Source organism: Chrysemys picta, chromosome 1 (genome assembly GCF_011386835.1).
Source record: "Chrysemys picta bellii isolate R12L10 chromosome 1, ASM1138683v2, whole genome shotgun sequence".
Lineage (NCBI taxonomy): Eukaryota > Metazoa > Chordata > Testudines > Emydidae > Chrysemys > Chrysemys picta.
In genome coordinates, this window is record NC_088791.1 from 108,030,378 (window position 1) to 108,058,097 (window position 27,720).

Consider the following 27,720-nt stretch of genomic DNA (forward strand, 5'->3'; position numbering starts at 1 on the left):
ATTCAGAGATTATACGAATTTCTGAAAACACTATACATGGATTTAGTCCTTACTCCAATGTCTGCCTCAATTTCAGTAAAAGGAAACAGCAAACCATTTCTATTCAGGGCCGGACTAAACTTTTGTGGGCCCAGAGCCAAATATATTTGTGGGCCCCCATGGGACACTAAGCAGGAGCGCCAGAACCTTCCCCTGCCCCGCCTCTTCCCCCTCCCTGCCAAGCCCTGCTGCTCTCCCTCCTCCCCCTTCCCCATCACTCCATCCACTCCACCTCCCTCCCATCTCTCCCAGGGTTTAAGCAAAGTGAATGAAGTCACTGCATGCTTTGCCTTTATATGGCCATATACTTCCTTTCTGACAAACAAGAAAACTTAATCACATGGACCAACTATCCACTTCCAGGAAATGCAGGCATAAACACGCATGAAACTTTCCCCCATAAATAAGCATAGTTTGGTCCTTCATAACCCCATACAATTTTTGGTCGCTCAGTGCATGGCACCTTCTAAAGCCAGATCTTAATTACATTTATTACTAAATAATGTCTTAATCTGATAAATAAGAGTAATTGATTTTGGGATGCCAAAGAAATTAAAGACTTCTGGACATGGTAATAAACTCTACATAATAATAAAATTATAAAATAAAGCAATATATTGTATATATACCAGAGATTAGAATTAAAATCCTTGAGATTTCAATATTTGTACAGAGAATAAAATGCACAACTTCCAGTAACAACAATAAAAACTCACGTCTAATGCTCTTTTCACTGCGCTGAAGAGTGTGGGGTTTATTTTTTGCCTTCATAGATCACTATTTCTTAATTTCTGGGGGGGAGCCCAGGGCTGGGTTGGCAGGGGGCTGTGGGTCGGGAGTGAGGGGTACTGGCAGAGCTGTGGGGGACCCCAGGGCTAGGCTAGCAGGGGGCTGCCCAGGTTGGTTCCCAGAATGAGGCAGGAGCCAGGAACAAGCACAGCAGGGGTGTCAGTCCCCAGAGTGAGGCAGGGGCCGGGGACAAGGGCACAGTGAGGCGGAAGTGGGGTGTCGGTCCCCAGAGCAAGGCAGGGGCTGGAGACAGGAGCACACTGTGGGGGGAGGGGAGTCAGTCCTCGAGCGAGGCAGGGTCTGGGAGCAAGAGCACAGTGGGGTTGTCGGGGTCAGTTGCTGGAGCGCGGCAGCGTCTGGGGCAAGAGCACAGCGGGGTGGGTGTGTGGACAGGATCCTCCTGGGTGCAGCACGGAGCCGGTACCTACCTCTCTCTGCTGGAGCCAGGTCCTTGGGAGCCAGTTCTCTCCAGCTGAGCTGCAGTCCTCCAGGCGGCAGTAGCTGCTCTTCCCACCCTCCTGGCGGGGAAGCTAATTGTGCTTACTCCTCTAACTGGACTTTTAGGCCTTGGCTACACTTACCCGCTAGTTCGACGGCTGGAAATCGAACTTCTGGGTTCGACTTATCGCGTCTAGTCTGGACGCGATAAGTCGAACCCGGAAGTGCTCGCCGTCGACTGCGGTACTCCAGCTCGGCGAGAGGACTACCGCGGAGTCGACGGGGGAGCCTGCCTGCCGAGTGTGGACCAAGGTAAGTTCGAACTAAGGTACTTCGACTTCAGCTACATTAATCACGTAGCTGAAGTTGCGTACCTTAGTTCGAATTAGGGGGTAGTGTAGACCAAGCCTTAGTGTACTGCCAGGTACACTTTTCGACTGGAAAGTCCGGTAGAAAAACTGGACACCTGGCAACAGGGGCACCGGAAGAGGGGCCCTGTCACTTTTAAAAGTGGGAGGGCTATGCTTCGTTTTTCCTGCCATAAGGAGCAAGGGCAGGGCCTTGGGGAGAAGAGGCCAAGCATGGGTGGGACCTCAGGGAGGAGCAGAGCCACCATCTGGGTGCTGGTGTGGGCCCCTTCTGAGTGTGGACACAGCACCATTGTAAACCTGGAACTGTTTCTATCAATGCTGATACTTTTAAAAGTAACACCCCAAAAAAAAAAAAGCATACAGCAAACAACTTACAGAGACAGTAAGGTAGAAGAGAGATAGAGAGAGTGCATAGAATTAAATGAACAAAAAATGGCCAGTTTATTTACTGGGACAGTAATACATTACACTGTAATTTTAATTGGAACATAATTATATGTATATTGGCTTCTTTTAATTGATTTCTTCAGCACTGGATTGTTTTTCTCAACCATTTGACTGCGTGATCATACTACACATGTACAAGCACATACTTTATGAATCCCTCACAAGGCATTCACCTAGGATTATCTATAGGTATAAGAAACATGGCAGGGAAGGGTTAACATGGGGATTATGTTAACTTGAAATACAAATGATGCATTTTTGGAACCAAGAATTATTCAACATTTTTTGCTTTTAAACAAAAGGTAGCAACAAGAAGCGTTTCTCATGTTCAATATTTTAGTCAATGAGCACATATACTTTTGTATTCTTCATCATCCAGAAACACTCCATCATTTAAGCCCAGGAAGGCATTACAACATAATTTCAATTCAACATAGGAGTAGCCAAGTCATAACAGCAGTAAACATACAGTACACAAATTTGTGTTTGTCACAAACATCACCAATGTTAAAACTATTTGGAAATTAACACAGCAATTGGTATGGTTTGTTAGATACAGATCATCATGCAAATAGCAATGTTCAGTAGATTACAAAAGTCACAAAACATCAGATTTATTTGTTTTTTACATTTTTTTTTTACAAAGGATCAAGTTAATTAACCCTTTAACAGTCAAACCATAGGGCTTGAGATTAGTAGGGCAATAATTAATGAGATGCACTTAATTTACCCACTGGCATGGTGCACAAAGCCATACCTGTGAATAATAAACAAACAAATAAATAATAATAATTAATAACAATAATAGTAACCATTTTAAAAGCTAGATTTTTCTTATTTCTTCTTCACAGCTGATTAAATGAACCAGCTAGCAAGCCAGTTCATTTGTGTCAGCCTCTTTTGTTCATTAATCTCCAGCACACCTTTTAAATCAAACACAAGTTTTAATAAAAAAAACATTTGTTTAACCATGTTTACTAATGCTGAGAAAAACATACAATAATCTCCACTGTTTCTATTACAGCATAATAATGATGAGCAGAACAAACACCTCCATATAAAGACAGTAATTGAAACCCAAGACCCAGCACCCAGAGTCTGACAACAAATTAACTACATTTATAGAATATGGGAATTATCTTATGTCAGTTTGTCACTTTGTTGACTTTAAATTTAATAGAGGGGCATTTTCAATAACTCCACAGGAAAGAAATTAAAATGCAAGGAGGATTTAAGCCGTACTTATGATGTAAGGTACAGACTCTGTGTAACATCCGTCTTGCATTTCTGACACGGGGAGTAAGAAATAAGAATTCAAGAAATAAGAATTCTCTAGCTTCATCATCATGCTTAAGGAAAAGGCTACATGATTTAAAGAATCTCATGCACAAACTTTATATTGCATATTTAGGTGCATTTGTGCCTTAAGGCTAAAGGCAATTAGTTGCTTTTTTGTGTATTTCTTTTTCACAGAATATTTAAAAATTAAAAAAAAAAACATTCATCAATGGTGAAAAAAGTTCTGAATACTGTATATCTCCTTAAGACATACTGCATGTACAGCAGGAGAAAAACTGAAGTAAATTGATGGCAATTATTTTTAAAGAGGTAAATATAGCAATGATCATGCTTCAAATGTAAAACATCAGTGCCTGCCATTTTCAAATAAAGACTTCTTTAGTACAGAAAGAAACAAATTTACTGCAACTCCAACAGATGTACATCTATCACTTGAGAAAGAGAACAGACCTCTGAAGAGCTTGTGTAATCTATAACCTCATTATGCACTCGGTCCATTTCTACTGAAATTAATGGCAAAATTCCTCCAGTGATGCAAGGTGAAGTTCTAAAGTAGCTAGCATGATATGGGCCCAGTTCTGCTTGCATTGCATCCACTGTAAGCAGGATTGCTCCCCATGTAACTAGCTGCTTTATGTAAACACTGATACTAATATGATTTCAGGTTGGCAGCCTTCATTGGCGATGTCTTTATCATCTTTTAAAACATCCTCCTCCTTTTGCTTACAGATATGTATGGCAAATGGTTAAAACCACTCCATATTTTTAAACAGGAAAAAAACTGAAGCATAATCTTGGCATTAAAACTCTCCACCTTACCTTAATAATAAACAGTTTCAGTCTACTAATTCTACTGTATAGCTATAATTACATTAATTCTACTTGGGTTGAATAAGCATGGAGATGCCAACCTGTCAGAGATCAATTAAAAAGGATCTCCCTGCTGCCTCTATCTAGAAGGCAAAGACTCTTACATGATTTGAGATGGGAAATGATCTATATTTTCTCTTTCTATAAAAGTTTCAAGGTTACCTTCTGACGCTGGTAGAAAATATATTCTTCTTCACTCCCCTGTTTTACAATTTTCTATTAATTCACTTTCTTCTCATCTTATATTTTAATTTGATTTACACGGTTTATTTTGTTTTCCTTCCACAAATTTCCAGTAACTGGCTGTTCAGACATGGATCATTTGTTTCTACCAGGAAACAACTCTCCCAAGGTCAGAAAAAAGGACAAAATGGTCATGCATTTATAGGCTACCTGACAACCAAAGACTCCAAGGCCCTCTTTATGAACAATAGCTGCATTTCAAACATGAAAGTCTGGACAAGCTTTTGAAAGGAATTTCTTTGCTGTGGGGGATACACATCAGCATTTCTAAGTATACCCAACCTCTAAGAATATATGTATTCTTTTTTCCCCTTCATTTTAAAATCAGGATAGATGGCAATGTGTTAGGAATGATTTTTTAAAATGGCTACATAGAACATTTTGCCAACATTAAAAACAAGTTGGATTTTGTGTGTTCAGAAACAATTCCTACCAGACATTTGGTAAAACTTTACATCACTAATTATTATCTAACCAAGAAGGCTTTATGTTTTCTGAAGTTTAAGATACTTTTTTTTCCCCAGTGAACTGACAAAAGAGGCAAGACTGCTCTGGGGCCTACAAAGCTTTATTTCTTACAATGCAATAACCACAGTCATTTTTACATTTAAGTTGGTTCTTTCCTAGATCTCTTAAATTTCAAGCACGAATTCTTGCTTTATTATATTTAAAAAATTATAAATTGATTAGGAATTAAATTAAAGCATTACAAGAGAATCAAAACTTTAAAAAAACCCACTTATTTCTGTAAAACATGATCAAAATTTCTAATCCATGGAACACCCTTCTATAACTCTTGATCCAAACAGGCATACCTTTACAGTATTTCAGAGCTGTTAATTTTACTTTGCAAATCACAATTAAAAATGAATATACTATTGAATGAATATTTCAAAACAAGTATTTTCTCCACAGATTCATATCTATATAAAAAGAAACTAAAACATAGGATTTTTTTAAATTTGTTTTTAAATTAGGGAGAAGAAATATTCTTTGTAGTTTCAACAGATGTTTGGATATGAAAAGGGAGATAATATTCTAATACAGTTTACAGCAACTGTATACAATGTGGCAATGCTAATTCTTTTCTCACTTAACTGATATGCAGTAGCTATCTTTGTTGGACACAGATGCTACCACTGAGGAATAATAATACACTGATCTAACATCGTCAGGTGTTCTGAGGTGCTTTTTAAAGGCATCATTTGCCCAGACAAAACAGTTCTTTAATAAAAATCTACATAGCAGCTAATCTTAGTGCCAAACAGCATGATAATGCTAAACAAGTTTTATCTGACTTTTCTGTTAGAACAGTAGGTTAAGTATGGCACTAAATAGTTATGTGAATGCAGTACAAGAAGGATCATGTGAACATCTTGGAAACGTATATAGAAACAGTGCAAAGAGTTGTTAGGTTGGTATGATCAGACTTTTACATGAATTTGTTTCTATTTTTCTCCACCTCCGATTCTACACGTTTTGTTATATTAGCTCAATGGCTCTGACAAGGTTATATAGTGTACATTGTTGATTACATTAGAATACTTCTATTTACAGCACCTTCATTACTGGTACTATGGTAATGATTGTTAGGCACACTGATTGGCCACTGATTCTTTCCTCCACTTATGTACTGTATGTTATTACATTTGGTAAGCATTGTTAGTATTGGAGGACTGTGTTCATTTCCTCAGATTCAGTTATATTGAATTATTCCAACTATATATGCAACAATTTTTCTTTTTTAATTGCTGCAAATAGTAAGCCGTATTTGTATTTCCATCTTGTGGATCATATTAACACTGCAGAGAAGGAACAGACAGAAACATGGAAATATCAACTCCTGTCTTCTTTAAATAAATTAAGGCCACTGACCAAGAGCAAGGAGTGTGCTAATTAGCAACGAATGGGCAGTACTTGTATTTTTCCATCTTGATGATCAGATAAGAAGCCCAAAGGTGCTAAAACACCACAGCTTATTTAGCTACTTGCCTTGCTGTCAGATTCTGTGCAAAATAAATTCAGCTATCCTTCATTTTGCTATGAAAATCCACTACTCTGCAACACAGCTTTATTCAGCGTTTAGAGGAGAGAATCTTTAACTAGGAACGCTGTGCACCATAGGTCACCTGAGTATTTGTCATAAACTGACAATGAGCTAAGGTTCTGTATTTGTTAATATTTGGCAAGGGAAAAAATGCACTACAGTAAAATCCTGCCAGTTTCAATCCAAGCCATTAACCCTACATGCATGAGGTATTTCACCATAGAAAATCTCACGCTAAATGTATATAACCTCACCATTCTTACTCTTTATCCTTTCACTGGTAAGGCCTCAAACTAGTACCCTCAATTTGGGAGCAGGAGAAAAAAACTGAAGATTTTAATCAATACACAACATTTTACTTCACGTTGTTTTAGCTTTTCCTTCTCAGATACCAAACAGAACCCTCCCCACCCCCACCCCCCAGAAAAAGCACCAATTCATCAACTTGTCTGAAATGCAAAAATATACTTAAAATGCAAATAACTGAAAGAAAATCAAAGCATCATTCTTTAATCTCCTTCTTAGGTTTAATAATTAGCTTCCAGTGAAGACCTAGAACAAAACCAGCAGCTAGTGTAATAGAAATTAGAAAACAAGTGCATAAACAATATCAGTGCAGCAGCAAAATACAAAGTCACTGTTAACATTCCAATTCACCCCATTTTCAATGTTTTTGTGCAATAAAAAGAATAGGCCATACTCTCTGGCCAAGGTAACAATCATCATTTTTTTTAAATACTAACTCAACCATTCTTAACTTAAGTTATTTCTGGCTGTCTTTTAAAAATAAAATGAATTAAATACAACTCTCACCAAAAGGAGAAACAAAACAAAACAAAAAATCCCCAAAACAAGGACCACATTTTATAAACACAAAATTATGGTGCAAATAAAGTAAAAATAAATATCACACCCTGAATGACAGAAAAGAAAATCTGAACTGGTTCATATGGCTGAACGTGGAGAATGTGAAAATAGGATTTTGTAACATATTTTTTTAAAATATTGGCTTAAGTCACTCAATATTTCAGAGTAAAGCCAAGCAGCTGGGAGGAACATTTTGTCACTTTGTTAAATTTCACTAAACTTCAGGTGTGATAGCAAAGTTTGAATATAATTAGAGGAACCATAAAAAGTCATCTTGACAGGCAGGGCTCTGTGCTTTGTGTTCTTCTTCTCAACCAACACTCGGTTGCCAAAACATTGGATATGAATCCAGAGTTGTCAACGCAGCAACAAGGCAGGATTGTCTACTGGATCCTTGGGAGCAACTTATACCTTTGTCGTGTGTGCTCCACTCGTTTGTTTGTTTTTTCTCTTATGTTGCATCTGAAGATTAGGGATAAGGAGGAGGCTTGGAGAGACAGTTGAGCGGGGCACACTGAGAGCTGGAATGTGGCTGCTCTTCTGGAAGGGCTACATTAGGACTGAAAATTAAAAGAGGAGAAAAAGTGCTTAAAACACATGGCCAAATCTTTACACGAACATAAACAAAACAGGTGTGGGCACAGATTTTCAAAGGGGATGAAACCCAGCTTGCAAATTTGCACCCTCCATTTAATTCAGGCAGTGATCTGCATATGTAACATCCCTAATGTTCACATACAAAATGGCCCTTGCACATGTAAATCAGATGCTGAAGATGTCCTGCTGTCCAATTAGCACCACACTGGCACAGATATAGCAGTTTCTAGTAATATCCTGGATAAACCTTATTGAATTAAATTAAATCTTATTGAATTAAGTTTAAGTATCTTTGGTGCCCATTGTATTAAAATTGCAAAGTTTATACATGATTGTGGGGTTGTATGTGACTTCTCTAGTGGGGAGACATGGCCAGTATAAACCTTGGGAAGTGTTATGACTATATTAAACAATATGCCAGACAAACATAAGAACGGCCATACTGGGTCAGACTAATGGTCCATCTAGCCACAAAGTTAAGTGGGGTTCCTAGGAAATACCTGTATGGAGGTCAATGCAAATTACCACCTCCAATTATGCAAAGACCCAACCTTCTGAAGCTTTCCCCTAAGGAGGGGACCCATGCTCTGGCTGATTATCTATTCACAGTTTCTGCACACTGAAGACCCAAACTGTATGAAGGAGTGCTTGTTCTGAGCCAATGAGGTTATGGACTGGTAACCACAGAAAACCACCTGTTGGGGTTTGAAGAACTGACACCTACCAGAGCCCTTTTTGAGTTGGGGTGATCTCTGGTAAACTTTTTACACACATGCTACTTTCATTTAATGTTTTAATATGTTTTTTCTGTAAAGCTTTTACCTTCAGAAAAAACGTGCTTGCTTAGAAAAAGCTGTGTGGTACTTTATAACCAGGGATCCTAAAAATCTGTTTGCGGCAGAAAAACACGGAATTTGTGTTTTTACAGAGACACTAATTTTTACATTTTGTGAAAAAATAAAAACATATATTAACTATTAGCTAGATTTTACTAAAAGTACCAGTGTCACTTATTCAGTGTGTGCAATCTCCCCCTCTTGTGATTGATTTTGAATACGCTTTAAATTTACATAGCTAAACATACTCCAATAAACTGCTTCTGGCATATACTGGTTACTCAACGATGGATAGGGTTTGTGTTTTAATGCATCTCAAATTTCACTTCAGCCTGTGAGTAATTAAAGTTAGGAAAAGATACTGAAAACTTTAAAAATCACCCCTAAATACCGTGTCACTGAGTTTGGTAAGGACAAATTTCATATTAATGGTTCTGTACTTGTATGCAGCAAGGCTGTAGATTACAAATTGCAATTCTATTAATGTTATTTTATTATAATGATTGATGGCACTGGTAGGCTTCAAACTTGCTTAAAATTTGTAAATCTATCAATAAAACATTGTGTTCAGCTGATTCCTATATATATTGTGGCTATAGGGTGACCAGACAGCATGTGTGAAAAATCGGGACGGGGGTGGGGGGTAATAGGAGCCTATATAAGAAAAAGACCCCAAAATCAGGACTGTCCCTATAAAATCAGGACATCTGGTCACCCTATGTGGCCAGGAAAACTAAAATTCAGCATTTCATTTTAATCATGGAAAACCACAGATTTTAATTTTTTTTTAATTGGAGAATTTTGTTTTTTTCTATCGTGGAATAAACTAGAATCCCTGCTTATAACTGGGTAATTACACTGTTTATAGTCTCTGAGGAAAAAAGCAAAGCAGGCCTGCTTAGGCATTCTGACTCTACCAAACAGAGATAATGTCTGGGGACATGGAAGCCTGAGAGTGGGTTCCCCTGGTGGACCATAGAGGGGAAGACAGGTGATGTTGCCCTGAATTGTGACACACAACTTCTGTTTACATGCTTAGATGAGGAATGTTGTGAGGGGAAATGAATGCATGGGAAAAATGGTGGGATCGAATTTAAATAGCAATTCACAAGTGCCATTTGATTTGCACACTAGGGATTTTATATGTTCATATGATGATCCATACTAAACTGAGGGTACCAGTTCAGAAGCAAGGTTTCATCCGCTTTGAATACAATGTACCAACTAGTGCATTTGTTCAAATCCACTGAAACCTGCCTTTAGGGGCAGCACCACTGATAAGTACCCTCTAATGCAGGGGTTCTCAAACTTCATTGCACCGGGACCCCCTTCTGACAACAAAAATTACTACACGACCCCAGGAGGGGGGACCGAACCCTGAGCCTGCCCGAGCCCCACCACCTCGGGTGGGGGCACCAAAGCCCAAGGGATTCAGCCCCAGGCAGGGGGCCTGTAACCTGAGTCCCGCCACCCACGGCTGAAACCCTTGGGCTTTGGCTCCGGCCCCGGGCTTCTGCTTTGACCCCGGACAGTGGGGTTTGGGCTTCGGCTTCAGCCCCTGGGCCCCAGCAAGTCTAAGTCAGCCCTGGTGACCCCTTTAAAATGGGGTTGCGACCCACTTTGGGGTCCCGACCCACAGTTTAAGAACTGCTGCTTTAATGCTAGCAACCACTTTGAAACATCCCCAAGATTTCCAGTAATGCTTTGTTTGGTTTCTAACCAACTTTGGTTTGTCGCTTAAGACAGGTTTCATTGCCTATTGTTTTAAATACTAGTCTAGAAACAATATTCACCCAGGGTAAACTTCACCCCTTACAGCATCTCATTTGGCCAGGCTGTCTTTGCAGGGGTGAATTGCACTGCCAGAAAGCTTTTACATCTGAGGCCTGCTTGAGTTACAGTCCTTAATTTTTCAAGTAAAGCATCAGGCATATCAAGCTTCAGATACAGTATGTGAATAAAATCAACCCATAAACACCTGCTGTTTTTCAAACTTTCTGGGAAATGTGGGAAATGTCTTTTTTTTTTTTTTGACTCAGTATGTATTATAGCAGGGGTAGGCAACCTATGGCATGCATGCCGAAGGCGGCACGCAAGCTGATTTTCAGTGGCACTCACAGTGCCCGGGTCCTGGCCACCGGTCTGGGGGACTCTGCATTTTAATTTAATTTTAAATGAACCGTCTTAAACATTTTAAAAACCTTACTTTACATACAACAATAGTTTAGTTATATACTATAGACTTAGAGAAAGACACCTTCTAAAAACGTTAAAATGTATTACTGGCACGCAAAACCTTAAATTAGAGCGAATAAATGAAGACTCGGCACACCACTTCCGAAAGGTTGCTGACCCCTGTATTATAGTCTGTCTGGCAAGCACAGTGAAGCACAAGTGCCCTTGAAACTGCACTGTCTGACGTATATATTATCCTTCCAGGACAGAATTTTGGTGCATTGCAGATAGTGGCTGAGGGACTGCAATTAGTCTGCTGTTGGGAATGGATCAATTGGAAATGCCAAAGGTATTTATAGCATGTTGAAAAGGCGTAAATATGCACATAAAGGATTTAATTAGGGAAACAAAAACAACAAAAAAAGAAGTACTGGTAGTTCCATTTGTTCAAAGGCAAAAAAGAATGTGGTACGTCATCACCACTGTGATTTTATTATGGCAGGCCAGAGTTTTCAAATTTGGGAAGCCTAAGAGAGTTTGGTGCCTACCTCCCATTGGAATTCAATTGGGCACCTAACTCCCCTTTAGACTTCTCTGAAAATCCTTATCTAGCATGCCTAAAGTTAGGCTCTTAATTCCACGTTTAGGCCTTTAAACAGAAGACGCCTAATTATGGAATGAAACCTGCAAGGTGCTGGGTACCTTCAACCCCCACAGGCTTCAGTCACCGTTGAGGGTGTCCATCACCTCGAAGAATGAGGTTCTCTAGGAGGGACTCACGAGGGGAAGGAGGGTTCAGCACTTTTGAAATCAATCCACTTCTCTTTGGGGGCTCTATCCTGCAATGGGCCGAGCACTGATCCAGCCAAACACTTAAGCACATGAGTAGACCCACTAGCTGGGTCAGTGCCAGAATGCTCAGGACCTTGTAAGATTGAGCCTCCTAACATATGGAGTTCAAAACTTAACTCTAGGAACCTTGGCTTGTATATTTTGGCTCAAATATTTTCCTAGTTGGATTTGTTTTACATTGAAAAAATTCAATGTAACTTACTATGATGCTACTTTCCTTTGTATTGTGGTGAGTGTGATGCAACAACATGTAAATACAGAGCTGGCATTAGGGGAGGGGTTTGAATTAGCTCTTTGTCTATTCTGGTCATCCCCAATAAAGGGAGTGTGTGTGTGTGGGGGGGGGGAGACACAGAAAAGGGTGACATTTAGGATGAAATTCATCCATTTACTGAGAGCAGCACAAAACCTCTGAACCTCTTAAGTCTTCAAAATAGGGCTTAAGTGGGACTTAACTCAGGCACAGATCTTGTTTTCCCCCTCAGTGAAGCAGTGAAATTCACCCTTAAAGTAGCAGGTGATAAGGATTTACTATGAGGTGGCCCCATAATCCTAGAAAGGTCCCATTTTTTCTAGGATTCCTGTGATTGGTTGATAATGGTAGTGGAACAGAAAGACTCATGCAAACGGTCTCCCACAGTATTCTTGCCAGCAAGTTAAAGAAGTATGGGCTGGATGAATGGACTATAAGGTAGGGTTACCATATCTATTAAATAAAAAAAGAGGACCCTCCACAGGCCCTGGCCCCGCTTATTTCCCCTCCCCCAGCCCCGCCCCAACTCCGCCCCTTCCCCACCCTACCTCCGCTCCCTCCCACTCCCAGCCACGGGGAAAGGGCTGCCCGAGCGCTACCGGCTTCACGGTTTGCCGGGCAGCCCCCAGACCCTGCGCCCCCGGCCGGCGCTTGCCCAGCGCAGCTGGAGCCCGGGAGGGGAAGCGCCCAGCCGGGGGCGCAGGGTCTGGAGGCTGCCCGGCAAACCATGAAGCCGGTAGCGCTTGGGCTTCGGGCAGCCCCCTTGCCTCCGGACCCTGCGCCCCCAGCCGGGCACTTCCCCTCCCGGGCTCCGGCGGCGCAGGGTCCGGAGGCATGGGGGCTGCTCGAAGCTGGTAGCGCTCGGGCAGCCCGGCTCTGGTAGCGCTCGGGCAGCCCGGCTCTGTTTAAGAGCCGGGCTGCCCGAGCGCTACCGGCTTCGGGCAGCCCCCATGCCCGGCTCTTAAACAGAGTCGAAGAGTCAGGGGAGGAGCAGAGCCGCGGAGGCTCTGCTCCTCCACTGACTCTTCAGCTCTGTTTAAGAGCCGGGCTGCCCAAGCGCTACCGGCTTCGGGCAGCCCCCATGCCCAGCTCTTAAACAGAGCCGAAGAGTCAGAGGAGGAGCAGAGCCGCCACGGCTGGAGGCTCTGCTCCTTCCCTGACTCTTCGGCTCTGTTTAAGAGCCGAGCTGCCCCAGCGCTACCGGCTTCGGGCAGCCCGCTTGCCTCCGGACCCTGCGCCGCAGGAGCCCAGGAGGGGAAGTGCCCGGCCAGCGGCTGGGGTCCGGAGGCAAGGGGGCTGCCTGAAGCCCATAGCGCTCGGGCAGCTCGGCTCTTAAACAGAGCCGAAGAGTCAGGGGAGGAGCAGAGCCGCCATTTTCCCGGACATGTTCGGCTTTTTGGCAATTCCCCCCGGACGGGGGTTTGAGTGCCGAAAAGCCGGACATGTCCGGGAAAAAGAGGACGTATGGTAACCCTATATAAGGTGGATAGAAAGCTGGCTAGATCGTCGGGCTCAATGGGTAGTGATCAATGGCTCCATGTCTAGTTGGCAGCCGGTATCAAGCGGAGTGCCCCAATGGTCGGTCCTAGGGCTGGTTTTGTTCAATATCTTCATTAATGATCTGGAGGATGGCGTGGACTGCACCCTCAGCAAGTTTGCAGAGGACACTAAACTGGGAGGAGTGGTAGATACGCTGGAGGGTAGGGATAGGATACAGAGGAACCTAGACAAATTAGAGGATTGAGCCAAAAGAAATCTGATGAGGTTCAACAAGGACAAGTGCAGAGTCCTGCACTTAGGACGGAAGAATCCCAGGCACTGTTGCAGACTAGGGACCGAGTGGCTAGGCAGCAGTTCTGCAGAATAGGACCTAGGGGTTACAGTGGACGAGAAGCTGGATATGAATCAACAGTGTGCCCTTGTTGCCAAGAAGGCTAATGGCATTTTGGGCTGTAGAAGTAGGGGCATTGCCAGCAGATTGAGGTACGTGATCATTCCCCTCTACTCGACATTGGTGAGGCCTTATCTGGAGTACTGTGTCCAGTTTTGGGCCCCACACTACAAGAAGGATGTGGAAAAATTGGAAAGAGTCCAGTGGAGGGCAACAAAAATGATTAGGGGGCTGGACACATGACTTATGAGGAGAGGCTGAGGGAACTGGGATTGTTTAGTCTGCAGAAGAGAAGAATGAGGAGGGATTTGATAGCTGCTTTCAACTACCTGAAAGGGGGTTCCAAAGAGGATGGATCTAGACTGTTCTCAGTGGTACCAGATGACAGAACAAGGAGTAATGGTCTCAAGTTGCGGTGGGGGAGGTTTAGGTTGGATATTAGGAAAAACTTTTTCACTAGGAGGGTGGTGAAGCACTGGAATGGGTTACCTAGGGAGATGGTGGAATCTCCTTCCTTAGAGGTTTTCAAGGTCAGGCTTGACAAAGCCGTGGCTGGGATGATTTAGTTGGGGACTGGTCATGCTTTGAGCAGGGGGTTGGACTAGCTGACCTCCTGAGGTCCCTTCCAACCCTGATATTCTACGATTCTATGAAGAAAGAATCCATATCCACTGATGGTTCTGGTAGAGAAAAAGCATAGCTGGAAGAGGGGATAAACTTCTGTCCAAGGTAACATCCCCTGTTGGAGTCACAATCTTCCTCATTAGGGAAAGTCCTGATGATGGGGGAAGAGCAAAGATATTCTCCAGTGTGATATAGGTCTCTGACCTTCTTGGACTGCAAGGGGTCTGATGCACTCATACCAAAGGGGTCAGAAGAGGCAGACTTTGGGCTTGTCTACACTTGAAACACTACAGTGGTACAGCTGCAGCACTGACGTGTAGACACTCACTACAGTGATGGGAGGGATTCTCCCATCAACGTAGGTAATCCACCTCTCCAAGAGGCGATAGCGAGGTTGACAGAAGAATTCCTCTCTTGACCTAGTGCTGTCTGCTTAACTATGTTTAGAAACATTTGGTCAATTTATTTTGTTGTTTTATGTTTACAGTTTTGCTTGCCTCTGCATATTTCAGCTAGAACCTGATTTGGAAACACTATAAGAGATTATTTTCTTGCTGATTGTGGAAACTCAGGAGTGTGGTGTTTTTACACCCCTAAATGACATAGTGGGTACAACTTAACTTCTGAGTGCAGACCTGGCCTTTGTATTGCTATCACCACCGGTGGAGATATCTCCGATCGCATCTAAACAGATGGATCCTGAGATTTTGACTTGGATGGTACTGGTGGAATTGGTGCTGCCAAAACAGGTCCAGTATCAAAGAAGCCCTGGCTTTATGGGCTTTAGAGTCCTGCCCTGGGACTTAGTACATCCTAAATCCTTAGAGATGGACAGAGTAGGTTCGCTCGACTTATGCAAGGGCATTTCAAAAAGTGGGATGGCCCTGGTGCTCCCTCTCACTCCCCCCAATTCTGGCACCACTGCACGGAATTCATGCATATCCACAGTGGATTACACATAGGGACCAGCACTTGAAGAAGAAAACCAACAATTTGGTAAACATCTAAAAATATGACTGCTTATCCAGACCTTTTGGGGACTAGAAATTCAGATGGATTGTCATGCAAATTTTCAAGCTATCCAAGGTACCCTGTCTTTGGTTTAGTTGGAAACACAGCAAGAAAATAATCTCTTATAGTGTTTCCAAATCAGGTTCTAGCTGAAATATGCAGAGGCAAGCAAAACTGTAAACATGAAACAACAAAATAAACTGACCAACTGTTTCTAAACCTTAAAGTTTCAGGTTCAATTCAGTTTGAATCTTCTCTTAAATTTATCATAGGAAGTTCACCAGAAGCTATTTAGAAAAGCTATTTGTAAATTAGAATTACACTGGAATGAAAACACATCTGTGGGGATGTGTAATTACAGTGTGAATTTCAGAGTATGTCCAGGATAAAGTAAAACCCTACATAGGTGCCATTTAAGTAAAAGAGCGTGTGCAGCCCCATTTGAGTAAAGAGCTCATGCCACACTTCATATTTGTGTTATGGTGAGGAACGTAAACTATTTTGAACATGACTAGACTTGACATATCGTGGGATGCAGAAAATGTTCATGTGAATTTCAGTCATAACAAGACACTCTGTAGTTCCAGGTTAGAGGCCTAGGGAGGTCACATTCCTGCAGGCATGGTAGGAGGGATTTGCAAAAGCATGCACACATCTCTCTGTTACAACTGAATAGGCAATTTGCTCTTCCCTCAAATGCCTTCAGTTTTTATTCCAGATCCCAATTATGGTACTCGAAGCAGTAAAAATTCAAGCCATCATGCTGTTGTGCTGATAATGGAGCTGTTGCTGTGTTTTCTCACTGTGCAGGACACAGTCCAGGATATGCAGCTATGTGGCCTAGGCATGCGTGACATATTTATGAATATTTATGATTGGCATTACACCCAACAGCGCATGTATATTCTTATCAAGAAGAGCATCAAACTGCTGATGAAACTAATAATCTTTTCAAAGCCAACAGATAGGCTGGATATAGGTCTACTTGTTTCTTGTGGGATGACTTGTCTGGATTTCTGAAAATTATTAACTACACAACTCTAATTTCCCCTGTATCCTGGTTTTGAGTTAGGTGGACACTGCAAGAAAAGCTTCTCACGCAAAGTTTCCAAATCTGGTTCTAGCTGAAGTATCCAGAGGAAAGCAAATATGTAAACAAATGAACAAAATAAATGACTGATCTTTCTAATTGGAGAGAGATCTAATCCATGTTTACATGGTCTGGATACCTCAGCACTTTACAACTGTCCTTATTTTCCCCTCTCCCATAACATGTGGAGGGGATCCCCAAAGCCTATGGAAACCCCTTCACTGACATAGCACAGGACAGGGGCTTTGCACACCACGAGGAAGAGGGGCACGTAAACAGCCACATGAAGTGACATCTACCCACTCGACATTCATAGGAATTTATTCACGTAAATTAATGCTGACCCTGTTGTCACTATCTTATGAAGTATCCCTCCTCTGCAAGCTGATCTTCCCTCAAGGAAGAGATCAGGGCAGCCAGTGAGAACTACATGAGAGCAGAGGTCCTGAGACAGGGTGCAGAAGAAAGGTGGCAGGAGGGAAATCAAGGATGGGCTCTGCATGGATGCTTTGGGCCTCTCTGTGGATTCTTCAAGATTGTGATAATTTATTAGGGTTACCATACGTCCGTTTTTTCCCGGACATGTCCGGCTTTTTGGCAATCAACCCCCCATCCGGGGGGAATTGCCAAAAAGCCGAACATGTCCGGGAAAAATACCGGCCGGGCACTTCCCCTCCCGCAGCTGCTCTGCTCCTCCCCTGACTCAGACTTCGGCTCTGTTTAAGAGCCAAGCTGCCCGAGCCAGCGCTACCGGCTTTGGGCAGCCCCCGTGCCTCCGGACCCCGAGCCGCCGGCCGGGCATTTCCCTTCCCGGGCTCCAGCTGCTCTGCTCCGGCGGCGCAGGGTCCGGAGGCAAGGGGGCTGCCCGAAGCCAGTAGCGCTCGGGCAGATTGGCTCTTAAACAGAGTCGAAGAGTCAGGGGAGGAGCAGAGCAGCCAGAGCCCGGGAGGGGAAGTGCCCGGCCGGGGGCGCAGGGTCCGGAGGCATGTGGGCTGCCCAAAGCCCGAGCGCTACCGGCTTCATGGTTTGCCAGGCAGCCTCCAGACCCTGCATCCCCGGCTGGGCGCTTCCCCTCCTGGGCTCCAGCTGCACTGGGGAAGCGTCGGCCAGGGGCGCAGGGTCTGGAGGCTGCCCGGCAAACCATGGAGCCAGTAGTGCTCGGGCAGCCCTTTTCGCGCGGCTGGGAGGGAGGAGGGGGAGTTAGGGCGGGGACTTTGGGGAAGGGGCGGGGAAGGGGCGGAGTTGAGGCAGGGCCGGGGGTGGGAAAGGGGCAGGGCCAGGGCCCATGGAGTGTCCTCTTTTTTATTTTTTAAATATGGTAACCCTAATTTATAGTTTAAAAGGACTAACTCCCTGTTCTCTGCACTGGAAAATGCAAGGAACAAAATGGGACAATTCAGAGGACCCCGGGACTTTCCATTGGACTTGCCTCTCTCCACACTTTTGTTTGCATTACAGATAATATACCCAAGTGAATTTGCAATAGTAGCAAACGTGGTGTGGTTCTTCCGTTCTGGCAGAATCAGATCTGCAAGGTCTGACTAACTAGATTAGATTCAATTTAGTTTAGGCTAAATATAAAACACAACTGGGAAGACCGTGTTCTACGAGATGCATTGCTGTTTGTTCACCGGGCATATAAACACACTGGCGATATGACAGATACATTTCACAGCTGGCATCGCTGCACTTCGTGCTTGCAGAAGAACTGATGAGCAGTTCTGTGCTAAGTGATATTAGATCATTTGGAGCATGTCATTTCTCTGATAGGAATTGGAGAGCCTTGCAAAGTTCTGTTCACTCAATTAGCAGGGGCAAATTGTTTTTTGTTTTCTGAGGTGCAGACAGGAAAGCAGAGACACAAAGAGTTTAAGGGACTTCCCCAAGGTCATAGAAGGAGTCACAGTGACATAGCAGGGATTAGAATTCCCTGGCTTCTAGTCTATTGGTCATATCTCACCTGTTCTCTAACCTGATTAAAGGGAACTTCTATATGTACTGTAATGAAGTTCATCTTTGGAGGGTGGGTAAATAAATAAATAAATAAGAGGTTTGATTATAAGTTAGGGGCAGATATGAAAAATAACTTCGCATTCTCCAAATGAGCAGGTTAAAACACGGGTGAATATCTTGCACAAAGCATATATTGGAACCTTCACCTATCCTTAAAACAAGTGTACCCTATTTATTTTCTGTAGATTACAATTTATATGGCAAAAAAACTTTTCAAGTACCAACTGCTTTAAGATGACCTTTTTGTTACATTTTTCAGTGGCAGGTCAGTACAACATAGTTGAAACGTGATTTACGCACTTTAAAAACTCTTGTGTGGAGATGTTTCCTCTTTCAACCCAAATGTTTTGATTCGTTTTTTAAATAATAATACTTAGAACTTATATAGCATTTTTTATCCTACACATTTCAAAGGTATTTAAGTTTCATTATCTCCATTTTACAGATGGGAAAATTGAGACTCACCAAGAGGTGAAGTGACTCGCTCAAGGTCATACACGGAGTCAGTGGCAGAACTAAGATTGGAGCCCAGGTCTCCTGATTCACAGGTCCCTGTTCTAATCACATGACAACACTGCCTCCCACTGACTAAGAAAAATTAAAGACTAGTTTGTTTTTTGATGTAGAGTCACCTGACACTGTTAATTCTGCTGTCCTTACTCAGGCAAAAGTCTCAACAATTTCATCCAAAATATATTAATTGTGATGTCACTGGGAAATTGTCTGGGCTAAGGAGTGCAAGACTGAGCCCTAAATTATTTTCCTTATTTTTGATATATGTACAAGTAACGGCTTCCCTAATACACATGCGGGGGAGGAGGGGAAATCTCCTATGCTGTAACTACAGAAAGTATCAGAGTAACTCAAATCAATACTTTGCTTAAAAAGCAAGCAAGCCTGCCCCATTCCTTCCCTCCCCCCCCCCCCCCCCCCACACACACACAGAGGTTTGGAATGTTATAAACAGGAAAGGCTATTTATATAGGAAAGGCAAGAGTAGATGCAGACTCGCTATGGCATGCAGCTATATGCAAAGAGAAAAGAGTTAACTAAAGTTACCTGACAGTCTGGCAGTCTGGCCCCCTGGCTAGTTGTGAGCCGCGTAGTGGTATGGAGGCAGCAGGCTGCTGATAATCTACAAGAAACTGATAAATTAGACATATATACAAAGAGATGACAAAGCAAGGGGTTAGTAACAATAGTAAACAGACTATGCAGCTGATGGAGAGATTTAGTGAGGAATGTATGTTCAGTTCTTGTTAGCTAAGTAACAGTTTCTTTCACAAATACTACTAATGGAAACATTTGAGCTTATTTTTTCCCCCCAATGGCAAGATATTATTAGATGGGAGTTTTAGACCAACCATATTTAATGAGCACGTACTGATGGACCTTTTGCAATATGGGCCTGATGGTAGTCTTTTCACTGACTTCAATGGGGTCTGAATCAGGCCATATTAACCATTATTTTATCATAGGGTATGAATGCAACTGGTTTGCTTACTAGTAATATAAAATGTCAATAACCGCTACTTTAAAATTCTCAAGATATCTTATGCCTATTATAATAAAAAATCCCCTGTGAACTTGCAGAGTAAAAAAATCCTGTGGCAGTTCCAGCTGCCATCAAAACATAGTTCTTTCAAAAGGATTTAAATCAGACATTACAACCTGCAAGCAGTGGCAGTGAGATTGTGTGTGTGAAATAAATGTAGAGCCACTGTAATTCTTGTGACTGTGTTTATAGGAATGATGAAACAGGTTTTCAATCCATTAACGACGTTCTCTGGTTTCTTGATTTAAAAACCAAATAAAACAACAACAAAACAAAACCTGAACTGCTAGCCTCTTACCAACTTCCAAGTCTGAGCAAACCCCACCACTGCACAACAACATAAGAAACTAACACAGTCTGACTCTTTATAATGGAACTAGTCCAAACATTCTGTGGCCTGTGTTATACACATAGTCAGACTGATGATCGTCATGATCTTTTCTGGCCTTAAAATCTGAGTTAAATCCTGACTCCACTGAAATAAATGGAGTTTTGCCTTTGACTTCAGTGGGGTCTGTGCATTCTTGCCTGCTGTGAATATTGCATCTTGATTCTCTAGATCCCAGCTTTTGATTCTCTAAGTTTCTTTCTCTAAAGCAACTGTTTAGGAAACAGGAAGTTATTCTAACGTGAATTTTAAAAACAAAAATGACTAGTCAATCAGAATCTTTTTTAGGAATCATGAATCTTTTCTTCTTTTTTTCACTGGCTGTCACTCAAAACACAAAACTCCCTTTGAAGGAGGTACAAATAATGTAACAGTCTCTGCTCTGGTGTAGAGGAAGATTGTTCCCTTGGAATTCAATTCTGCTGTCTCAATCAGTTGGAAGAAGTTGTTGGTACTATATATACAAAGACTTCCCACATGTAGCTGACACTGTTGGTACTGTTCTTCTTTCACACAGGGCAGGGTACTTGCCTGAAAATACTGGGGGTCATTCTAGTACCACAGTCACCTCTTCTCATACAAATCCATTTATCAGTCATCATATAGGAATCTGTCTCCTAAGATGATCTGTGCTGCCCTCTAGTGGTCTAAGTGGGTGTGGACAAATCACATTTGGTGCCTATCTTCTCACCTCAGTAAACATCATAGATTTTGGACCCTGAGCTTGACCTTTGGCAGGAAGAGAAGGAAAAAGTGTAAGGAATTATTATTCAACACATCTAAATGTGTCATATGACTTAAGCTGACAGAGCTGCTCTTTTGTTGCAGTTTGCAGAGTAGTCTATTTGAAGTGCTGGTCTTAGACCCAGAGCTGTCTTCTCTTGGTAAATCAACATACAGCTTGGTTAGGGGGGTGTCTTATGCAGCAAGATGGCTGTTCTACCGGTGTAAAACATTTTTACATTGGGTGATGCCTGAATGGCTATCAGTGTGTAGTCTCTCTAGCTCCCAGGACTGATGAAATATTAGTTAAGCCATAAAAGGCAGGCACTGCTTATTGCTGGTGCTGTAAAGATTTTTACTTTATGATAAGTCTCCTAAAAACAGGATCAATGAACTGATTACTGCAAGAGTCAGACTGGTTTATTCCTAAAGTCTCTGTTGCCAGGAAAGCCAAATGCAGTGTTGATTTCAACCACTACAGGGAGAGAATGACTATTTTGCATGAGAATCCCCCAATCCAACTCATACTGAAGTCAGTGGGGGTACTCCCATTGACATCAGTATAAAGGCCCGCACTAGTGATAGGCAATATATAAAAGGTTCCGCATGGTTCAGAATAGCATTCTTTGAAACTCTAAGGGCACAACTCCCATCACCACTCAGCCTCGTCAGCCCTTCAGCTTCTCATCATTCTAGCAACTCTCCTTCACTGTTGGACTGGCCAGAGCTAGTTTCTTCTTTCAAATCTAATGCCCAGTGCTAGCTATGGGCCAAATTTAGTCCTGGTGGAACAGCTTTAAATTCTGTTAATTCAATTAAGTTTCACCCACTTACATCAGGACTGACACTGGCTCTATAGATACTGTTGAACCGAGAAACTTTGTGAAAAATGTGGGAATTTTGGTAATATTTTTATGATGCCTGTGTGTGCCTCAGTTTCCCTCAGGGGCTTTGCATAGCTATGCACTGAGGGTGAAGGGAAGGGATAAGGTGATGACTCAGCAGCCTGGTTGGAAACCAGAGTCATTAACAAACTGAATAAAAGTCTACACATGTGAATGGAGGATCCAGAGAGACAGTGAAAACCCCAGTGGCCAGTGACCCACACACTTACTGACCAAAGGCCAAAAGCAGTAGAACAAAGGAGAAAGTTGATAGGTGGCTGTGATAAAAGCTGTGCTCACAGACATCCAGCATGCACCCCGCCCCCCGGAACCAAAGACAAAGGGACTGAGACAGGGCCAAAGTGGATTCTACAGCAGCTCGGCTGGGTAGAGCCCTCACATTGGCTAGACTGAACTCTGTCTTAATCTTTGCTTCTCTACACCAGTGGTTCCCAAACTTGGTTAGCAGCTTGTTCAGGATAAGCCCCTGGCGGGCTGCGAGATGCTTTGTTTACCTGAGCATCCGCAAGTACGGCCGCCTGCAGCTCCCAGTGGCCGCAGTTCACCGTTCCCGGCCAATGGGAGCTGCAGTAAGTGGTGCGAGCTGGGCCACTGCTTCTCGCAGCTCGTATTGGCCGTGAACGGCAAACTGCGGCCACTGGGAGCTGCGAGCGGCTGGACCTGCGGATGCTCAGGTAAACAAAGCGTCTCGCGGCCCACCAGGGGCTTATCCTGAACAAGCCGTGAACCAAGTTTGGGAACCCCTGCTCTACGCTAACCTCAGGACTTTCACATTCTGAATGCTAGGTAACTAATAGATTATCTTGCTTTGAAAAGAGTGCTTGGCGTTGCTGAAAACACTAACTGGGAGTCCTGTGTCCTGAAGGAATAAAGAACAAGCCTCCCATAGGAGCCCAGCCCTGGCTAAGCACCACACCTAGTGTCACAGGTGTGTTCAGCCTTTTGGACTATAAACTAGGTGAATCCAATCAACATTATCATGTGTGGCTGTGTTTTTAATGTCTGAGAAATGGGCATGCATTTTTGCTGCTGTCAGCAATGTCCTCAGTGAAAATTTTACATGCGACTATAGAATGAGCATAATGGAACTCCCTTTGTACATTCTGTCACTGGATATACAAAACAAGCTGTTTATATAAAGAGTGACTTGGTATTATCAAGGAACAAGAATAGCAAGGGATCCAAGACCAAGAAAAGCATCAAGAAGAGCATGAGTGGTGCTGCAAATAAGTGACTGGTGTATTGTATACACCTTTTGCTGTCTTCTGATTATAGTAACTCAAAATTCATGAAATGTTTCTATAAAATCTCACGGGTAAAAATGAAGAGCCAAACACTAAATATAAAAAATATTTTAAAGGGACTATTCACATTAGGAAAGCCAAGTGTGTGAATGAAGATTTGCAGGATCAATCCCTGAAAAGAAGAAAATGAATTTCTTATTGCAAAATGTGAAGTTGACTTTTTGGTGTTTTATGTAAAACTCACCCTGGAGACGGAAGGATCCCTTCATTTTGCAGAACTTGCAAAAAAGTCTCACTTCCTAAGCTCAGATTTTCATAGTCCCCACCCCCCTACTGTCATGCCACTCAATGTCAATTGCACTTGCTGCATAAATGTTGCAAGAACTTGATAATGTGTTCTGCTGAGACGTGCTATTGTCAGTTTACCTGAAAACAGGAGCAGTCTCTGTTTACCTGAGAATGAATTATTCTCTTTCCTGGGATTTCAAAAACAACGACTAAGTTGATTTAATGTAACCCCTGGCTAACAAAATGAATCAAGAGTAGTGAGCAAGAAAATCTTTTCTTAAAAACAACCCCCCCTTTCTTCTGATGACACTAAACTGGGTGGAGTGGTGGATACGCTGGAGGGTAGGGATAGGATACAGAGGGACCTAGACAAATTAGAGGACTGGGCCAAAAAACAACCTGATGAGGTTCAACAAGGACAAGTGCAGAGTCCTACACTTAGGACGGAAGAATCCCAGGCACTGCTACAGACTAGGGACCAAGTGGCTAGGCAGCAGTTCTGCAGAAAAGGACCTAAGGGCTACAGTGGATGAGAAGTTGGATATGAGTCGACAGTGTGCCCTTGTTGCAAAGAAGGCTAACGGCATTTTGGGCTGTATAAGTAGGAGCATTGCCAGCAGATCAAGGGACGTGATCATTCCCCTCTATTCGGCATTGGTGAGGCCTCATCTGGAGTACTGTGTCCAGTTTTGGGCCCCATGCTACAAGAAGTATGTGGAAAAATTTGAAAGAGTCCAGCGGAGGGCAACAAAAATGATAGGGGGCTGGAGCACATGACTTATGAGGAGAGGCTGAAGGAACTGGGATTATTTAGTCTGCAGAAGAGAAGAATGAGGGGGGATTTGATAGCTGTTTTCAACTACCTGAAAGGGGGTTCCAAAGAGTATGGAGCTCGGCTATTCTCAGTGGTAGCAGATGCCAGAACAAGGAGTAATGGTCTGAAGTTGCAGTGGGGGAGGTTTAGGTTGGATATTAGGAAAAACTTTTTCACTAGAAGGGTGGTGAAGCACTGGAATGGGTTACCTAGAGAGGTGGTGGAATCTCCATCCTTAGAAGTTTTTAAGGTCTGGCTTGACAAAGCCCTGGCTGGGATGATTTAGTTGGGGATTGGTCCTGCTTTGAGCAGGGGGTTGGACTAGATGACCTCCTTAGGTCCCTTCCAACCCTGATATTCTATGATTCTATGATCTAGTTTTCCCCTAGTTCCCTTATATATGATGGAGTTTTTCAACAAAAAATGAATTATTATTTCATAGCTTATTTTTTATCTTCCCAAAGCTGATTTGAAGAAGGGATTAAATTGTTAATAGATGTGAACAGGCTGCTGAACTCCCACATTTAAACATACAGATAATGACATAAGCACATTGCATTAAGAGGAGCTAAGATGTCAATGGGATGGCTCAGGGGATTGAGAATGGGAGAGGGGACCTTTCACCTTGGGTCTAATGGACTGAGTCTGATGCAGGTTAATAGTAACCAAAAGTAGCTATCATCTGATGGCTGTTTGTAGTCTGTGTAAGAGTTGATTATCTCAGGCCAATTCCTACTGGAAGGATATCTACCTCACAGCAGCCATCTTTGTTGGCCATTCCAGAGGACAAGAAACTGAACAGGCATGGAAATTAATATACTCTCTCAATCCCACAGGTGCCCCTTCCTGATCAAGGTTGAGGCCTGTTGCTAGGGCAGTGTGTGCAGAAGTTTGCATTACTGTTGTGCATACTGCACCTGTTCTTTGGATGGACAGACTCTAGATTCAAGGAATATCAATCTGATGCCTTCACAAGCACTGTACCTAACCTTAAAAAAATCTCAGAAGAAGCCTTTCTATTTACAATGTGCTGAAAGAAAAACTGAAGCAGAAGGTGACCTAAATTCTTCAGTACTTGGCCCTTTCCCTTCTCCCCAGATCCACCGGCTCAGAGATTTTACACACCCCAAAACATGGAGGAGCAGCACCTTCTGTATGGGTAGCATTTTATGCCTTCACAGGTAGAAGTTAATGAATCAAGATGATATTACAGTGTACAGATAAATTAACCATATCAGATAAAATAAATGCTCCTCACCCACCAAAAGTTCACCCATATTAAAACCTGAACTTAACTTATTTTTTTCCTCCTAAGCAAGAGGGGAAAAGAAGAAGGGAGAGCTTAGAAAATTAGGATGTGGTCACCATACTGCTGCCTCCAATTTTTCTTCTTGCAGAGGGGAGCTTGGGGAAGTCTAATCCTCTCTCCACTCCCAGGCCACCCACGCCTCTACCTCACACATAGCTTTGTGCCGCCCGTGTGCTGCGTTTTCCTTGGGGAAGAGGCTCATCTGCCTGTTTTGCCCACCCACCCATTGTTTGGCTAGCTGGCTAGGCTGACTGCATCCACGGTTCGTTGTGTGTGTGTGTGTGTGCGTGTGTGGTGGGGAGCTGGCCAGTAGACCTGCTCACTCCTTAATATCCCGGTGAAGCATCTTTGGGGGATTAGCTCATGACTGAGATTTCGGACCAACATATTGCATCCTATCCCATTGTTCCATTTGTGAGGATTTGTGAATGGCCTTGTGCAGGCTGGGGCTAAGTGAGTGCAGGGGATAGTAGCAGAAGGAATGATTCTAGGGACAGGTGGAAAGGAATATGGGAGTGACAAGACGCATTCCCTTATTCTGCATAACTGAACATCCTGCTTCTGCAGTTCACCCAGGTCACATTGACCCAGGGATTTCAAAAACTGACCTCTGAATGGGTATTCACATGCCCCTGCACAGCTCCTGGGCATGTCTGGGCCAGCTCTGATCAGATGCTTTTAATTCTCTATTATAGCAAAGGTTTAGAAACACACACAGAACTGATTGGGTTAAGATCAGCAATGCAGGGAAACTTCCAAAGGTGTAAATCTCATCACTCCCCAATGGCCGTTTCCATAAGTGTTTACTGCTGAAGTATGTACAAAAGATGCAGTCTCATAACAAGCATGGAAGGAAAGCATTAGATAAACTAAAGGCTTCTTATCAGCAAGATCCAGTGATTGGTTTATTGGACTGGCTAGAATATGTCATTACTGGGATAAAGAAAAGCATTTAGAAAGATGCCATCTGTATTACTGACTACCACAGAACAATGTGATAAAGCACTGTTAACAATAATAATTTAGTGCTATACTTTGGTTTGGCCATAAAGATATATGGCTTTATGGATCAGTTTGTTTAAATTGCTTCCTGGAATATCTCAGGCTTCCCTGGCTACACTATTACTGATCTCTTTCATCTAAGCAACATTACAACTACAGTTTTTTTCTTCCTCTTAGCATTTAGCCAGGTAATTTCCCAGCGCAATGGAGATTTTAGCAAAAACAGAATTCCAGGTATTTTAGTCCTGCAATGCATAGAAAACTGTAGGAAATCATGTAGATTTTGCTAAATCCTGACCTCTGCTGAATTTATGCACAAGGGGTGGGGCCATTTCCTCTTTTCTCCCATTATGTAAGAAACAGGCAAGGATACTTCAACCCACTCAAGAGCACCAGAAGACATGTTCCAGTGGTGGCATGGTTTATAGGTTAGGAGATGCAGCCATCCAGCTAGCAAGCATTATCCTATAAGCAGCAACCGTTATCCAGATGCAACAGTGATAATTGATAAATTAAACAGTAATAAGTCACCAGGACCAGATGGTATTCACCCAAGAGTTCTGAAGGAACTAAAATGTGAAATTGCAGAACTACTAACTGCGGTATGTAACCTATCATTTAATGATGACTGGAGGATAGCTAATGTGACGCCATTTTTTTTAAAAGGCTCCAGAGGCGATCCCGGCAATTACAGGCTGGTAAGCCTAGCTTCAGTACTGGGCAGATTGGTTGAAACTATA

The 27,720-nt window shown here is 42.8% G+C and overlaps 1 protein-coding gene across 9 annotated transcripts in view; it reads right to left on the minus strand.

Moving 5' to 3' along the window:
- Positions 1-4,986: 4,986 nt before the first annotated feature.
- The window catches only part of BICD1 (BICD cargo adaptor 1), a 284,378-nt gene continuing 261,644 nt past the window's right edge, over positions 4,987-27,720 (minus strand). For 6 of the 9 annotated variants that reach the window (XM_065566325.1, XM_065566307.1, XM_065566312.1 and 3 more), the window contains 2 exons: positions 19,812-19,887; positions 4,987-7,970 (listed from right to left, as the gene is read on the minus strand). In XM_065566325.1, the coding sequence (XP_065422397.1) occupies positions 7,880-7,970; positions 19,812-19,887 (167 nt within the window). In that variant the 3' untranslated portion in view covers positions 4,987-7,879. The remainder of the gene's footprint in view (positions 7,971-19,811; positions 19,888-27,720) is intronic. The other 3 variants (XM_065566317.1, XM_065566333.1, XM_065566348.1) reach the window with 1 other exon arrangement.